Source organism: Rhea americana, unplaced genomic scaffold (genome assembly GCF_003343005.1).
Source record: "Rhea americana isolate MKP2758 unplaced genomic scaffold, rheAme1 scaffold_7, whole genome shotgun sequence".
Lineage (NCBI taxonomy): Eukaryota > Metazoa > Chordata > Aves > Rheiformes > Rheidae > Rhea > Rhea americana.
Window position 1 is genome coordinate 8,451,908 of NW_028186867.1, and position 16,391 is coordinate 8,468,298.

The 16,391-nt window shown below is 36.4% G+C and overlaps 1 protein-coding gene across 1 annotated transcript in view; it reads left to right on the top strand.

Moving 5' to 3' along the window:
- OCA2 (OCA2 melanosomal transmembrane protein) overlaps window positions 1-16,391 on the top strand; it is a 182,074-nt gene that overhangs the window by 137,686 nt on the left and 27,997 nt on the right. The window contains exon 22 of the mRNA XM_085321451.1: window positions 2,728-2,821. Within this exon, the coding sequence (XP_085177577.1) occupies window positions 2,728-2,821 (94 nt within the window). The remainder of the gene's footprint in view (window positions 1-2,727; window positions 2,822-16,391) is intronic.

A 16,391-nucleotide genomic window follows, 5' to 3' on the forward strand; every position in this document is an offset into this window, starting at 1 on the left:
GCATTGTCAAATATGCTATGCATCTTGCTCTTCCCAAGCCTATCACTGATGTTCCAAGGTAATTTCATATCTTTAAACATGCACCAAAATAGCTAAAATACCCCTTGAGGGAAAAGCAGGGCTAGAGTCGTGCAATTGCTAAAGACCAGCACGACCCTAGACACCTCTTTAATGATTTCTGGTGCTGTGATATGTTTACTCATCTTTTCTATCCACACCTGAAGCATGGGTGGGTGAGTGAGTGAGTCACTTTATATGACATGAAGGCTAGGTCACAAATACCCCTTGATATTTCACAAGAATGCTCCACAATGCTTTTATGATCCACAYGGATATACCCTGCTATTGTCATGCAATTCCACTAATATCAGCAGAACTCATTATAGACTGTAAGGTCCTCCTTATCCCACTCTAGCTCCTTCACAAGAGCAAGTATGAAGCAGCCTWCCCAGCTTAGCTTCTGGGAGAGCAGAAAAAATATGAAATGAAAAAGTACTAAGAGACAATTAAAGATATAAAATAAAAATTAAAAAAAATAAATAAAATGTACACTTGAGATGGGTAGGTGGGAATGTTTTCCTCATCTGATGTCTTCAGGATTTCAGTGGCTTTTTTGTTCCGTAGTGGGATCATCCCAAGAACTGTTTGAGACCTCTCATAGTAAAATGGAAAAACAGTCTTCCCTTCTTAATAGGGGTTGCTGAGGGCACTCACCAGAGAGAACAATACCCATGTTGAAGCTAACTCCAGGATTAACATCTTGGTTTGTCACTTATTTTGTGTGGATGCTATTGACTGGCATCCACACAAGATGTTGGGTTGAACAAGAAGCACACTTTCTTTCTAGAGTCAATTGGAAAAATCTTAACTTGTCCTGACTGACTGTAGTCTCTGTTTCTTGATTGGTGTTGCTGTTTCTCCGGATTGTTCCCCTGTCTCTCGAATGACCAGTCAAAACCCTGTGTGCTACTATCCACTTACCCTAGTATGGGTTAAAATCCAAATGAGATCTAAATTATCCAAATCAAGCTTTTTCTGCTACCTCTTTTTTTACTCAAGAAAGATTTTCCTTCTTCCAATATTTCTCCTTACCTTTCCACATCTTTTCTCTCCTTTTTCTTGCTTCTGAGCTCTATCATTTAATTTTATTTCAATTTAGGAGTGTTTTACTGTGTTATTTTTTAGAATATGTGGACTAGCTTGCTCATTTTCTGTGTACTTTCAGATGTAGAAGCCTTTATGGGTATGGTGTGTGACTACTTAGAGGAATAATCTTTCTGCTTTTATTCTGACCTATTCTTTGGTAAACTGAGCTCTAGCAACCTCAAATGTTTACTAAGTCAAAACAATTAACTACAGCATTAATTACTTTCTGATCTGTTTCTCTTGGAGTCAAACCAGAAAATTCTCCACTGAGCTGTAATGTTTAACAGGGCCAAAATGAGAAGAATAATTGCATACCATTGAGTGCAAAGGAGGTCTATTGTGCTTAGGAAAATGGATTATTAATGTAGTGATGTAGAACAAAGCAGAAGACCTGCTGTAGCATAAAAAAAATTCCCTCAGAATGCTGTCCCTATTATTGAAAATTTTAGTTAAGGAATAGAATACAAAAGTCAGTGGCACTTCCAAAGTCATGCTTTAGGTCAGAAATACTTGCCAAAGAGATTTGCTTTGTGGAAGTCAAATATACAGCCTTTCCCAAGTCTAAGGTCTGACTCAGGAGAAAGCTATTGAAAATGGACCTGAGTTCTGAATACCTGACCTCTTTACATTGCCATGTGCTTGAAAGTTTAGGAGAGAAAAAAAAACGGGAATAAATTGGCTAGTGAAAAAGCTTAGGAGGAAAAAGAAGTATATATTTCTTTCAACATGATAGGTGTACATTATAAACATGGTATGTTATTTTGCTTTGGTGTGTTCCTCTTTGAAGGGGAACCCTCTAACATAATTTGGTGAAGTTCAGTGAATTAAGTTATCTTCTATTATATATATATATATATATGTATGTTCTGTTTGGTGAGGTTTGGTAAGCATACTTTATATCTATGATGAATGTTTTGCCTTTACAGAGAAATGTGAAATAACCACTCTCCCCCATAGTATCATACATACATTTTTCTAATTCTGGRAAAAAAAATCCAAGCAACTAGATATTTAAATGCATATATATATGAACATATATGATGTATATGTATATACATATATTCATATATATATATGCACATAAATGCCTGCTAATTTGCCAATATCATATTCACTTAAGGAAAAAAAGGCATCCTTTTTTTATTTAGCATCCTCAAACATTATTTTAAGATATTGTCGTAAAATCCTGATTCCTTTCCTGTACTACCTCTTTATTCATCTTCAGCTCATCTGATGGCACTTTTTTGTGTATAAAACCAAAAATCAGCATGTGTATCTGAATGCAAGTCTCTGACATTATTTTATCAATTGTTAGATTGGTGCTATGTTTCTTCCCTATTTTCCTGGTTTATATAGAATCAGAAAATGATACCAGGCTTATCTTTGAAAACATGAAGCTATTTATAGAATGTGAAGATATTGTCTATATGTTTCTCTTCAAGCCTGTACAATAGAAATTGTTTTTTTCTTTTTTTTTTTCTTTTCTAACTAGTATATCTAAGGACTTTAGCATAGAATAAGCAGAGAAAGGATAAAAAACAAAGTACAACTATAAACTGGCATTTCTTTTCTGAACTGCAGGTAATGGGACATTGATTGGAGCATCTGCAAACGTTGTTTGTGCAGGAATTGCTGAACAACATGGTTATGGCTTCTCTTTCATGGAGTTTTTCAGGTACACTTCAAAATTTTTTGCTTTAAATCTGTCATTATTTTTTCTCTAGACAAACAATGTATCCTCCAGCGGGAAAATCTGGAGAAAGCATCTATGAAATAGACCTGTGTTCCTACTTTATTTTTGTCATATGAAAAACGAATATAGGATTGGACACTATTTTACATGGTGTAGATAGGATGTACAAAGGTGGAGGCAGGGSACAATGAAGCCCCGGAAGAAACAAAGCCTCAGAATTCTCCACTTTGGTCACCTTCAATTTTATCTTCAACTCTACAGTGATAAGAGTGATGCTCCATTGTTAAATATGGATTAAACTTACATTTTCTTATTGGTATATTTTCATGGACATTCTATCAAAAGGAGAAAGTAGGATATCTCAGTTGACACTGAATAGAACTTTACTCCACAGTTCCATGAATAAGCTTATTTATCTAAACACAATTATTTTTCTGACCTGTTTCTCAGCAGCTGTAAGTGAAAGAGTGACAAGTTGCTAGTAACAACTCAAGYTGTTGTTTTATTAATTGAAGTTACTCTTCAGGTCATTCAAGGTTTTTAAGGGTGAAGAGCTATACTTAATGCATAAGACAGTTTAATATTTTTCCAAGCACCTCTAGCTTTCAAGGCTGTGGACAGAAAAATTTAAATGAAAACTGGCAAATAGAAGAGGTATGAAGTTAAGGTTTAAGGTGCAGTTGATTTAGTGAGAGTATCATTCCGTGATGATTTTTACTGCATATTTAGGGCAGAGAATACAGGTAAGTTCATAACAATCATTTCTTGMTTTTTTCTTCACATTGATTTCTTTATTTTAGTTTCTCAACTTTGCCAGCTTTCTTTTATGTTGATTCTCTGATAGCCTTCACATGTGTATGTTAATCATATGGGAGTGTCTGGAGCAGAGCCAATGATAACACTAACGAGAAAGATGATCTGAACTGTTCTTGCTATAATTCCCAACAAATCCCTGAGCATGTGCTACACATCGTCCTCTGATGACAGGTTTTGGAAAAGCAGAACACCCATCAAATCAAAGTATGTTTTCAGGACCCTTGAGACAGCAATACTGTCTAGTGTGGTGTGCTAACAGACTTCTCAGAATGATAAACAAGCCCTTGCAAGAAAGAGATGGTGATATAGCAACAATGGGCTTATTTTAGATTTTTCTGTGCATGTTTTGCAGACATTCAGCTTGTTATTTGGGGRTTTAACTTGTATTTACCATTAGCAATATGGATTCTATGTAGATTTTGTAATGAGACAGTCTTAAAACTTCAATCACACTGAGTATCTAAGCAGAAACAAGGATGTATAAAGCTAACTAGTCTCTTAAACAGTGTTCACAGGATTTTATTGTTCTCTGAGAAGACTGAAGATAATACCTAGATGTCTTGAAATGACCTTCTTTAGGTATGTTTTAGGTAGGGGAAGGCTGTAGTGAGCAAAGATGTGAGAACTGAACCCAGAGTGGTCACAGAAAGATATCAGTAGATACTAACTAGCAGGAAGAACATACAAGCCCACTTTCACTGGTGTTTCTCCATCACTGAGCAGGAAGTTCATGAGTTCCTTCATAATTTGCCTTAGGAAAATATTTGTTTCGGTCAAATGTACCCTCATTCAATACTATCTGTGGCTTCTCCTGGATTGAAGGTGTTGTATGTTTCACTTCAGCATTTTGATCTTGCTTATTTTTATTTAAGAAGGTTGCCTCAAAGCACAAAGTGATTTCTCCTTGCCTGAGTGTTACTAGGAAAGGCTTAGAAAAACTAATTCTTACAAAATAAAAAATATTAGACATTTTTATCCTCTTACTTTTCATGTTGTTTGGCTTCCATGATTGGATCTTTCACTCAGGAATCAAGGCAAAACTGCCAAAAGCTTGAGGTATTTTCCAGACAAAGATCTAAYAAGAAGTCTATCTTTTGTGTTCTTGGGTAAAGCATGAAAGCCTATGAAAGCCTAAATATGATTATCTAGCTGTTCTGCTAATTATCCTGAAAGAAAAAAATGGCCCAAACCACTGTTATTAGAAAGCAATCAGTTCGTCACCACATAAATAAAAGTTTGTGCTTTTAGTAAACATTTAAAGCTAGTCATTGGAGCTGATTAAATAATATCATTTTGCTCTGTGGAAAATTTCAAACATATCAAACAAATGATGTATATATATATACATATATATATGTATGTATGTATATATACACACACTGTCTAAATTTTCCATGGATAATTTTGATATTTTGGATAAACAAATAGAAAGCAATTGGCAACTGCATCTCTGCATAATGTACCACGGTTCTTCATCTTGTTGAATGAGAGTGACGCATTATGGCAATTTCGGTCTTGTTGTAAAGTCTTCCCCACAGAAAAGAAGAGGGGGAAAATAAAAGTCCATAAAATAAGAATATATGGCTGGAAACTGAAAAAAAAAWTGTTTTTTCTTTGATAGAAATCTAACATTTTAAATAAAAAGCAGATGCCATACTCAGAAATTTTTCTCTGAGCCCTTCTACTAAGAATAATTTGGGCTTAAAGGCTATGTCTCCATCAGTAAGTTGAATGTGCCTGAGATCCTATGGCCTGGCATGAAATGTGTCCCAGAGGCTTTTACATAGAATTAGCATGCCTCTGTGGCATCCTGTGCGTGACTTCCTCTCTGGTTTGCTCGCTACATGACACAGCTTTTCCCATAAAACCCTTCTTTAAAAAAAAAGACCATGTGTCTTGCACCCCTAAATTGGCAACTTATGGTGGTGTTTGGTGCCACAATGAATTGTCAGTGGATGCTGATCAGCTTTGTCTCAAGACAGTCTCCTGAAACAGCCAGTGCTCCCTAATTTTTCTGTTTATGTCCATGACAGACTCCTGTAGGCCTGTGGGGGATCCAGGTTAGGGCCAGAAGAGCTTGTAGGGGATGAGTGGGCTGGTGCCAGAGACAGACCTCTCAGAAGGTCAAGATCCTTCAGCTTGCSTTATTCCTTTCCCTCCACACACTTCCTGTGAGATGGAGGTTTGATCTCTGGAGATTGACRGCTGCTGATGGTGCTACATGCAAGAGTGGGTAGTGGGATCTTTGTGCACACCATCCCCTCAAAGCTCCTTGTGGAGAGGCAGTCTTAGATGAAGCCTAATTAACAGAGAAGCCTAATCTTCCCTGTGTCCCTCATAGTGGTAAGAGGATTATCTTTGCTCTGTGAGGCCTCACTACTCCAACTCTACCTGGTCAGTGGGCAGCTGGTGTGGATTGACAAGCCTGTGATTGACAGAATGACGCTGGAAGTGGCAATGATGACAGAACATATCATCTGTCATGCTAGGTCTGGCTTCACTGCATTAGCCTTTGTCCAATGTGGCTCCTTCACTTGCCCAGGGCCACTCACTAAGTTTCACATCGCTGTTCAGGGTCCTCTGTGGTGCTTCTGTCAGTACATAGCCATCGATTCCCACTCCCTCATCTTGCAAAACCTTGCAAACCTTGACTGTTACCGATATCTCCTTCTCAAATGTCTTTATGCAGAAAACTCATCAGAGCAGACATGTCAGTCCTATGTAGTGTTWGCAGTCACACAGCCCAGTACACTTCTGCCTGCACTCTTCCTTCCTAGCTGAATGCTAACACCAAATTATGCAATTATGTCTTGAGAGTGTCTTTGTAGAAGAAGCTCTTTTGCAAACTGTGTGTTGAGGCAATGGTCTGAAGAGGAACTGTCCCATTCTTTAAAACTTCTGTTCTCYTTCCATGCAGAAGGGAGCTGGTCTATGTGTGCACAGCCACATTTACCGATGTCTACTATGACTGACCTTGTTTAGATGTGCTTGTTGCTGTAGCTGCCACATTTTCACTCTACCCACGTTGTTCTGTCAGCTTGCTCAGTGCTTTACAGATCTCCYGGTTGAGGACGTAGAAGATCCCAAACATACATGCCACATTGCCTGGCTGATTACTATAAAAAGAGTAATGTATTTTTTGTGGTGCTAAAATATACAAATATATATTTACCCTTGAAACCACTATTACATGGTGGTAGGGCAACAAGAAGGACACCTACAAGTATTATCAGCAGCAAAAGAAAAGCTAAGGAAAATGTGGGTCTGCTACTGAAGGGGGCACTGGTGACAAAGGACACAGAGAAGGCCAAGGTACTCAGTGCTGTGATCAGTGGCATGAACTCCAGCTGTAGCCTAGTCACTAGTGATGTTCCCAGGGGGCTGGACAAAATGTTGTCAAGTGCCACCTTTTGACCTAGAGATTCTGTGATTGAGCTTTTAATCAACCTACTTAGCAGGCTCCAGTAAAGTAACTGCTACTAGAYAGTTCATTCAGGTTTAACTCAGATTCAAAGGAAAGGAAGCAATGTTAAGACAAAAACAAAACTTAGAAGTCCTAGGAAGATCAAGTTCAGGAGTGGAAATTTGCTTAGGATGCTCTTGCAGTTTTGGATTCAGTCCAGCAAAATTACACTCCTCTTCCACMTTGGAAATTGCTTCTTCAAGCTGTATTTATATGCTTTAATCTTTCTTTCGGAAAAATCATTTGTCCTTCACTTTGTCATTATCTGTGAACACAGTATTCCAGGCACAGTCCCCTCATATTTTTTCATGTTACAAATGTATGTTTAAATACAAAAAGCTGAACTATTTGTTTAAGCTATGTCATTTCAAATTCCTTTTTATTTTGCTATTCAGTGTTAAATCTGGGTCTCCTTTGGTTTTCATGTTACTTTCTTTCATGGGGCAAGAGTTTGCCTGTTCTTCCTTTCCTCCTCCTCCTCCCACCAGTGATAGTTCTTTTACTTTTCCCACTTTGTGTTTCTAGTTAACATAAATCACCAATGGGCAGAGGTAGAAGACAAATGGGTGTGATACCTGATCAAGGAAGCAGATTAGTACAAGACCACAAAGACAAATACTGAAATGGTAACAACAGATATAACTGTGAGTCCATGGGGTTTGGGAGGGGCGACAGAGAACAGCAGGGGGTTTGATGGACACAGTTAAGGGTATACAGCAGAGCAAACAAATGAGCATGATGCTTCTGGAGAGAAGAGCAATTCTGTTTGGTAGACTTGACCCTGTAGGAAACATCAGATGTGTTAATTATGCAAAAGTAATAGCTCAGTGACAGCATATATGAACATGCAGAAGGCAGGCAAAGATTATATGCATATTATGGGTTTTATTTTAATTATCAGAGAAACCTTAAATCACAAATAAGACTAAATAACATAAGGGAAAACCCCAGTGTAAGACAAAAATATTTCTCTTAGCAAATGGTCAAATAATCTTGTTGGACAGTATCATCATGTTGCCAGAAAGATTTCCAGAGGTTAACATACTGATTTTGTATCTAGTATGCTTGTAGAATAATCAAGATAGATTTGGTTTTCTCCAGGAACAGAAGAGAAACAGCATTGTAGATGTCTCTTTTAACCTAGGTGCTTCATTATATGTTAGTTTTTTACAAACCTGTATATGCTGTGAGGTTTTTTGCTGTGAAATGGCATTATACTAGGTTAATCTGCCCTATGGAATATGAAAATGATCCATAGAAATCTTTTTGTTACCAAGGAAAAAGTTGATGCTAACTTCATGGCCTGAAGAGAGCTTACTGCTGCATTTTTTGTTAATACAATTGTCAGCTCGATTTAAATTTTCACTTTAAGAAATACATTTATTACCTTATGAATGTATATAATATCTCAAAACATATAAAATAATACATGTTCCCTCAGCATATTGCAATTTAATACTTATCAGCACTGTCTGTGATACATGATGTGATAAAAAAATCACAARTAAGTGCTCAAGCTATTTGATAGGAAAAGAAAGGGAGTATTAMTGGCAATGCACTAATTTTATTTCAAGAAAATTTTGGATGACTCTGAATATACAATGGTTGGGAATATATGGGCAAAGGAAAAATGGATAAAGTAACTTTATATAATGGGATAAGTATATGGGGAGAGATGATCTGATAGATGAGGAAATCAGACTGCCAAGAGGAATAGGATATGAGCCTAGAGGACCTAATTTAGATTACAGTGATAAGGTTAGCTGGTCATGATCCTAAAAGCATTATAYATATTTTCTGATTTTGCATTCTTGTCATTCCTCTCCCTCGATAGGGCATCTGAACAGCCGAATTAACATTCTTTATCTTCACTGGGAGTAACAATAATTTGGAAGTGTCAGAAAATATTGGTTTCTGATAACAGCTTARGAAGGAATTTATTTTTGTCATAGGACTTAGGGGATATTTACAGCAAAAATATTTACAGTAGGCTATCCCATTTATCTCTGCTTGAGAGCACTCACCCATAAAGACTGTGAAACAGTCCTCCCATGAGAACTGTCATCATGCATGTGGGAGGAAAAATGTGATGTTCTATTGCTACCCTCTGTGTATCCTATTTATACAACATATTAAAAATAACTTTTTTAAAAAAAAAACCTATAGGCTCTGTAAAGCCATATCCATAGCCATATGTAAAGCTCTTTTCTTGACTATGTGTTAGACAGCATTCCAGTTCCTGTTCATTCCAGTTTCTTCAGTGTCATTTCCTTGTTGTTAACACTGTTATCTTCCAAACACTGTTGTTGTTCTGAAGCTGAATCTGATCAGAATAAAAAGAATCCTCATATCTTGGGAGTGGATTTTGGCGATGGAGATGTCAGCTGAACAACACTGTATTTAAACGCTTGACTATAATTAATCTGTGGGCTTTCTGATCAGCTGTACAGCTCCAGAAGATAAGAATTTTGACATGCTCAAAGTTTCTAAACAAGATTCAATGAACTGCTGAGAAATAGTTAATGATTATGATACATAAGTTAGCTCAATTTCATTTCTCACTACTCCTCTGATCAGCAAGAAATAGTAATCGGTCATAGAATCATAGAATMGGTAAGGTTGGAAGGGACCTCTGGAGATCATCTAGTCCAACCTCCCTGCTCAGCAGGGTCACCTAKAGCATGGGTTAAAGGTTGATTAAAGGTTAAAGGGATAAAGAATGATAACAAATTTCTTCTGTTCTGAGAAGTACAAATGTAACACTTGAGCAAAGCCCCTCTCAACAAATGTAAGTTAATGTACAATTAAAATTTGGACAAGTTTTAATGTCACACAATTTTTGCTTCACAAGATTGCTATCTTCAAATGTCCACATCTTTTAGATTTTTTGCACCAGCTTTCTTCATTTTATCTAGATTTTTTTTTTGGTAAGTGTAAGGTAAATGTTACAAGTCTTTTCTGAATTGTTTCATTTTAATAATAGATTTAACATCTGATTATACATGAAAAATCTGTATTTACTGTTARTCTTAGGGAACCGAGTTTAACAAATGTCATTTAGATTTTTAACATCCTATTCGATATGAGACTAGGACACAGCTATAGACAATCTATTGCCTTTCAACTAAACAYTCAAGCAGAGAGGTATTTCAGCATGTATTAATCTTTCAACATTATATTCTCTTCCGAGATTATTAAGAAAGATGTCAATTTTCTTTCAACTACCCAAGAATAATCAGTGCAAGACTTTAAATTGTGTTGACCAAAAAGCTGCTCTCAAACAAATGTTACATTGACATCCACAGCAGTTGAATAAAATGAATGTTGATTAATTCTGATAGTTGCATAGTTTGAGTTCAACTACCCAAAAGTAATTGTATTCTTGCAATAYAGTGTGGTATAAACCCTTCTAAGAACAATTTTTAAGTTGTGAGTGGCATTTTTGAAAGTTTTCTTATTTTAGGGTSAACAAACACCATAAATGGAAATGTGAACTAGTATATTTGTTTATTTTTAGGAAAAGGGACCACCAAAGAATTTGAATTTTAATATTTTAAACCCTTATATACAAAGATTCTCTCTCTCTTTTTTTTTCCAACTTGAAAGAGGATTTATTTGTATTATGTATAATTTGTCATGGAGTTCAACTCGCTCTTTTGTCTTCTAATTACACTAAATACCTTTGAATTCTTTGGTCTATACACATTCAAGTAATTGTTTTTTTTTTGTTTTTTTTTTCTGTGAAGTACTCTTTGGCTTAGAAAATTACATTCAAGGAAAGTACACAGAAATTAAATATTCAGCATTTTACTCAACTTTAAATAAGGTTATGTGAATCAGGTATTAAGCTTTAAAAGATAATAGTATTTTTAGGGAATATGCATGTATCATCTTCTAATCATAGGACAGATGATATTTAAAAGGCAATTGGAATTATTCAGTGTTTTATTGGACTCCACAGAAAGTGCCAGTCCTCCAATACATACACATCACCACTTTACTACTGTGGGGTAAACTCGTGGAATTAGCATCTAATCATAGGATCACAGAGAAATTGAGATTGTAAGAAAGATCAGCAGCTTTCTTGTCCAACCTCCTGCACAAAGCTGGGTTAGCTATGGGTCTGCAGAGTCAGGATCAGACAAGGTAGCTCAGGGCCTCGTCCAGTCAGATCTTGAACATCTCCAAGGATGGAGATGGCACACCCTGCCCCACTGCCTGACTGATAGGGAAGAATTTCTCCCCTCTTGTCTCAACTTGTTTCTGTTGTCTCTGTCTCTMTTGCCATGCCCTGCTGTGAGAAGCCTGGCTCCATCTCTTTGATGTCCCCTCATAGGTGCTGGAGGGTCATTTGGTGTCCCCAAAGCTGTCCTTCCCCCAGGTGAAGCAAGCTCAGCTGCCCTAGCCTCTCCTCACAGGCCAAGTGCTCCAGCCCCAAAGTGGACACAGTACTCTAGATGTGGTCTGAAGAGTGCTGCATAGAGGGGCAGATCCCTTCCCTCAGCCTATGTGCTGTGCTCCTGCCCAGGCAGGACAGCAGCAGCTTGCTGCCCACCATGACCCCAGGGCCTTCTCTGCAGAGGTGCTCCCTGGCCCCTCCGGCCCCAGCCTATATCATTGCCAGGGCTTGCTCTCTCTCTTCCCTGGGGCAGGACGTGGCCTTTCTCCTTGTTTAATTTCATGGGGTTCCTTCAGCCTCTCTAGGTCCCTCAGGATGGTGGCCTTGCTCTTGTGCCTATTGACCCATGCAAAGCTATAGTGTAATATTTCCAGTGCAACTTTGCAAAACCAYTGTGGTACGTGATGACACCCAGGGTTAGTATTGCAAACAGTGTGAGTCTAAGGATGAAACTTTTTGCAAATATCTGTGTTGAAATGGGAATTTTGATTCAGTCTTACATATAACTCATCTGCATTGTTCTTCTCATTTAAATTATTAGAATACTTGTAAAAAACCAAATATGCTCCAAATAGCTTGACTTTAAAATATCCAATTAACTATTGCACTGCATCAGTTAGTTAAATGAGATTTTCAAGCAAGGAAGCAAATAATTGTACAATGTGAAATATGCAATAAGTTTATTTAAAGTATAAATYACAAAAATATATAATATTTAATTTGTATAATGTCTAGATCAAAACATTATTAACTGGAGAATTTCTCAGAAACTCCTCAATAATGAATTCTTATGAGAATTTCAGGACTTTCATGCTGAAGGTTCCCAAAATATTTTTCAAAGAGATTGTAAATTGTATATGTCATCAGTGTACAATGTGTATATATGAAACACACTAAGAAATGGGATCAAACTTTTATTACCATCAGTTCTGAGTGTGGATCAGCACTTGTCAAGCCRTGAATATTAATACCTCAAGTGAGTAAAATCATTGTAACCCTCCATATCATCAAGATTCCTGACGATGTAAAGTATATCAGATACAGAAATTCATTTAGAAAGATTTTTTTCTAGAGAAAAAAAAAAGAAATTTGAATAATAGAAAGAAACCATATCAAGGCAAGAGCCAGATGAGCTTTCTTCCTACTCAGAAATGTTCTTTAAATTATGAAGTTCTGTGTGCCATTTAGAGGTTTGGAGTCTGCTATTTTTATACATGCAAGTACTCTCCAAAACCTCTGTRTTAAATCTTGCTTGTGTGAGTTTCAAGCAGTTTTAAACTGCAGGAGGAATCTGCACCAAATGTGACACAGAAGTTCTGTGTAGAAAGTTGTTTTTTTGAAAATCAGTGATTCTTTGGAACTCAAATTCTTTTAGATGCTCACAAATTTAAAAGGTTGAATTCAGGATGATTAGTGGACAAGGTCMATAGCCATCTTGGTCTGTCATGTGAATGATTTTGAATGTAATTCGAACATGTCTTCCCCACATGTTGCACAGATACAATTTCCTCACATTTTTGGGGTATTTACAGATGTACTTTTTTTCTTTGTACAATATTAAACATGTTAAACAACATATTAAAMAACATATAAATACTACTTATATATTCTAAAATATATGTTGTATATTTTTGTGTAATTATGTATATAATTATGGTATATGCATTTTGTATATTGTATATACTATACATACATAACCAAATGTATATATTATATACAATATATAAATATATATTAATATATAAATTGTGCAATATTAAACACATATATAATATACATAAAGTTATCCATTCACTTCTTGCAGATATTTTAACATTAATGATATAACTTATCAGTAAGACACATAAGGAAAATAAATATTCAAAAGATGGACTATAGAGAGAAATACTGCTTTGGATCACACTAAAAGCTACTCAACTTTATTTTTATTGTTAATAGAAATGCAGGATACTTGCACTCTGACTACTTATGGATGGAAGAGTGAGGTCTGGTCYTGAAGAATTTATAATCATGCTAGTGCTCCTACTAAGTGTACAGATTATATGCGTGACCACGTATATACAGTATTCTGTTAGAAATCATGTTCAATAGATGCCATAAGTCAGGACTGGTGTGATGTGATTTAACATGACCTACAAAATCAATCAATGAACAGTGAGGAGAGTGGTAAAATGTAATAGATATCTGTATTTTTGTAACATTGATGATAACCCATTCTTCGTCACCCTTTCAAAATATAGACTACTAACTGAATCAATATCTAATATCATCCAAACAGCACTTAGAATGAAAATAATTTTAGCAGTAATGCTTTCTGGATATTTTTGGTCATTCTCAGAAAATGGGTACCCTACTACGTTTGTACTGTTGTACTCTTCTATAAAAATTGTCTTATGCAAARATTCTGAAGATATCTTGAATTTTGTCTTCCCTCATGAAAGCAGACATAAAGTTTCCCCCTAATGTGTCTATGCTAATTATGTCATTAACTGATGCAACTTACTGGGATAGGAATCGTTTTTCCTGACATTATARACAATCAGAAGTTATTAATCCATGGTAAATGAATTTTCTTAAGCACTCCTGAAGGACAATATATTCCAAGTGTGTATTGAAAATACTTGAGAGGGATTGTTCTCTGGATATGCTTATCTATATTGTGTATAAAGGGAGCCTGGAAATTTTAGACAGGTGAAGTTTGGCAAGAGGAACCCCATTCTTGTCTACACCAAACCATCATTTCTACTTTTATGTTAAATTCAATAGAGATGGAAGCTAAAGAATAGCAAAGAACATGTTAGATTAAACAAAATAGGAGCCATTCTGAAAATATAAAGAGACAGTGTCCATGCAAGCTGGTATGGAAATGTTAGTCCTYGGTTACCTACCAGGGAAAAGATGAAGACAGCATAGCAATGTATTTTTGGCTTCTCCTAGCAGATATTTCTAAAAGAATTTTGAGGGAATTGTAACACATTTTTTTAATAAAAGAACACTCTATTTATCTGCATAGCTAACTTCTGGCCAATACACCAACTTTTAAACATGTACAGGTTTTCTTAAACTCTCAGCACAGCTAATGACCACTTTCTTTCATGCTGCTTTTTCCACTATACTGTGGTGTTTGTGTTATCAGAACCCATCACCAGGATCAGTGTCACTAGAAGGAAATGCATTCCTGCCATGAACCTTGGCTTGAGCCTGCTTATAACATGCAAAATTATTAAGTGGGATCATGGAAACCTTTACGCCTAGTTGGTTCATGTTTTAGAATGATAGGCCAGCTGTATAAATATGAAAATGAAGAAAATCCTCATTTACTGAATTCTAAAGAAAGACKTGACTATAGCTAAAGGGATTTTAAGGTGCATGGTGCAGATGTGTGGTAATATGGCCCTTCATTCCTGGGTCCCTGTCCCTGAGTCTCCTACTTTGGGAAATGGGTTGGAATGTGCTGCAGCTCCCAGTTAGCATACTTACTTAGATTTCCTTCCCTCCAGTGCAGTGGAGGTATGGGAAGAGGAGAYGGAGGGAGAAAGAAGGATGAGAGARGCCACTGTGCATCCAGGTCTCATTTCAGGATGGACTTGGCACACGGCTAGAATGCACCCCATTTAGAGACTAATATTGCTAATATTCTGGAGCAAGGCTTCATGCACTGCAATCGACCCTAAACAGAACTTATCAGTTGGTTGACTTCTGACTTCTTATTCTTCAGCTGTATCTGTTTTGGTCCTCTTCTCTGCTGCCATTGTGTTGAATTGTGAAATTTAGTGAGTTTTGACATGCAGATGACCGTTGAAACACATGAACTAAATCAGCTGTGCATCAGGATGGAGGGATTCCTGTAGCTAATCTACAGTTAGCTCATTCTRTGGGTATTTTAAGAAATCACATTTATTGTCTTTTTATTAGGGAGTCTCAAACAATAAATTATCTCTTCCTCTAAAATGGGGATTTAAACACTATCTGTGTTTAAACACTGCCTTAGATTGGTATTTGTGAAAGCTTTAAAATCTGATCTTGTTTCTTTATGCTCTTGTGTGATGCTGTTGTTTCCATAGATTACTTTCTGCAAAGGCAAAGCTGTAAGACTTCTCTGAATTGAAATTCTGAAATGAATATTGCAGGAACAAAGAGATTATTTATTGATAGGCATTTTTTTTGTTTAAATTACTCAAGTGTTTTTACATTTATTTTCTAATAACCTAGAAAGAAAGCTGAAGAGAAGAAAAAGTCTTACTGTTTCTAGGTAATTGAGATGAGTTGGTCTTGGGAAATGCTTCTTATGCCAGCAAAAAATCTCTAGAAAAGTTAGTYCAGAATTTAGTCTCTAACTTTGTGAAACTGTCATACCATACTCATTTTAAATGTAGAGAATCATATTTCTATGGAAAGATTCTTGAAGCGTCCCTGAAGACCACGGTTTTAGTAGCAGATTACGATTGGTGCTGAAAAGTAGATTTGAAAACCAGAATGTCTGCTCCAAAGAACAGCATAGTGCTTCCTCAGTGTCTCTTAAAATAGTAGTCACTCAACATGTAAAAGTTTAAAGAACACAATACTAGAAAATCTGGAGGGAACAATTTTTCACTGGTACGTGATKTAGTTTTAAGAAAGCACTTCCCCTGCTAATATGTCTGGCCATGAGGATTGATATTTTATCTGCTGATATATGCTGGAATCCCTTGAGAATATTCATTGCTCTTGTAGGCTTTTAAAAGGCCTCATTCTGCACTTCGCTGAATTTGGTTTCTACCAGAGCCTCTAAACTAGTTTGAGCAGTACTATTCCCGAATGTATAGTATTTTATGGTTAGATATAAGCAATGATAACTCAAGTATGTGTTATCCAGTCTGAGGTGCACCTAGAGC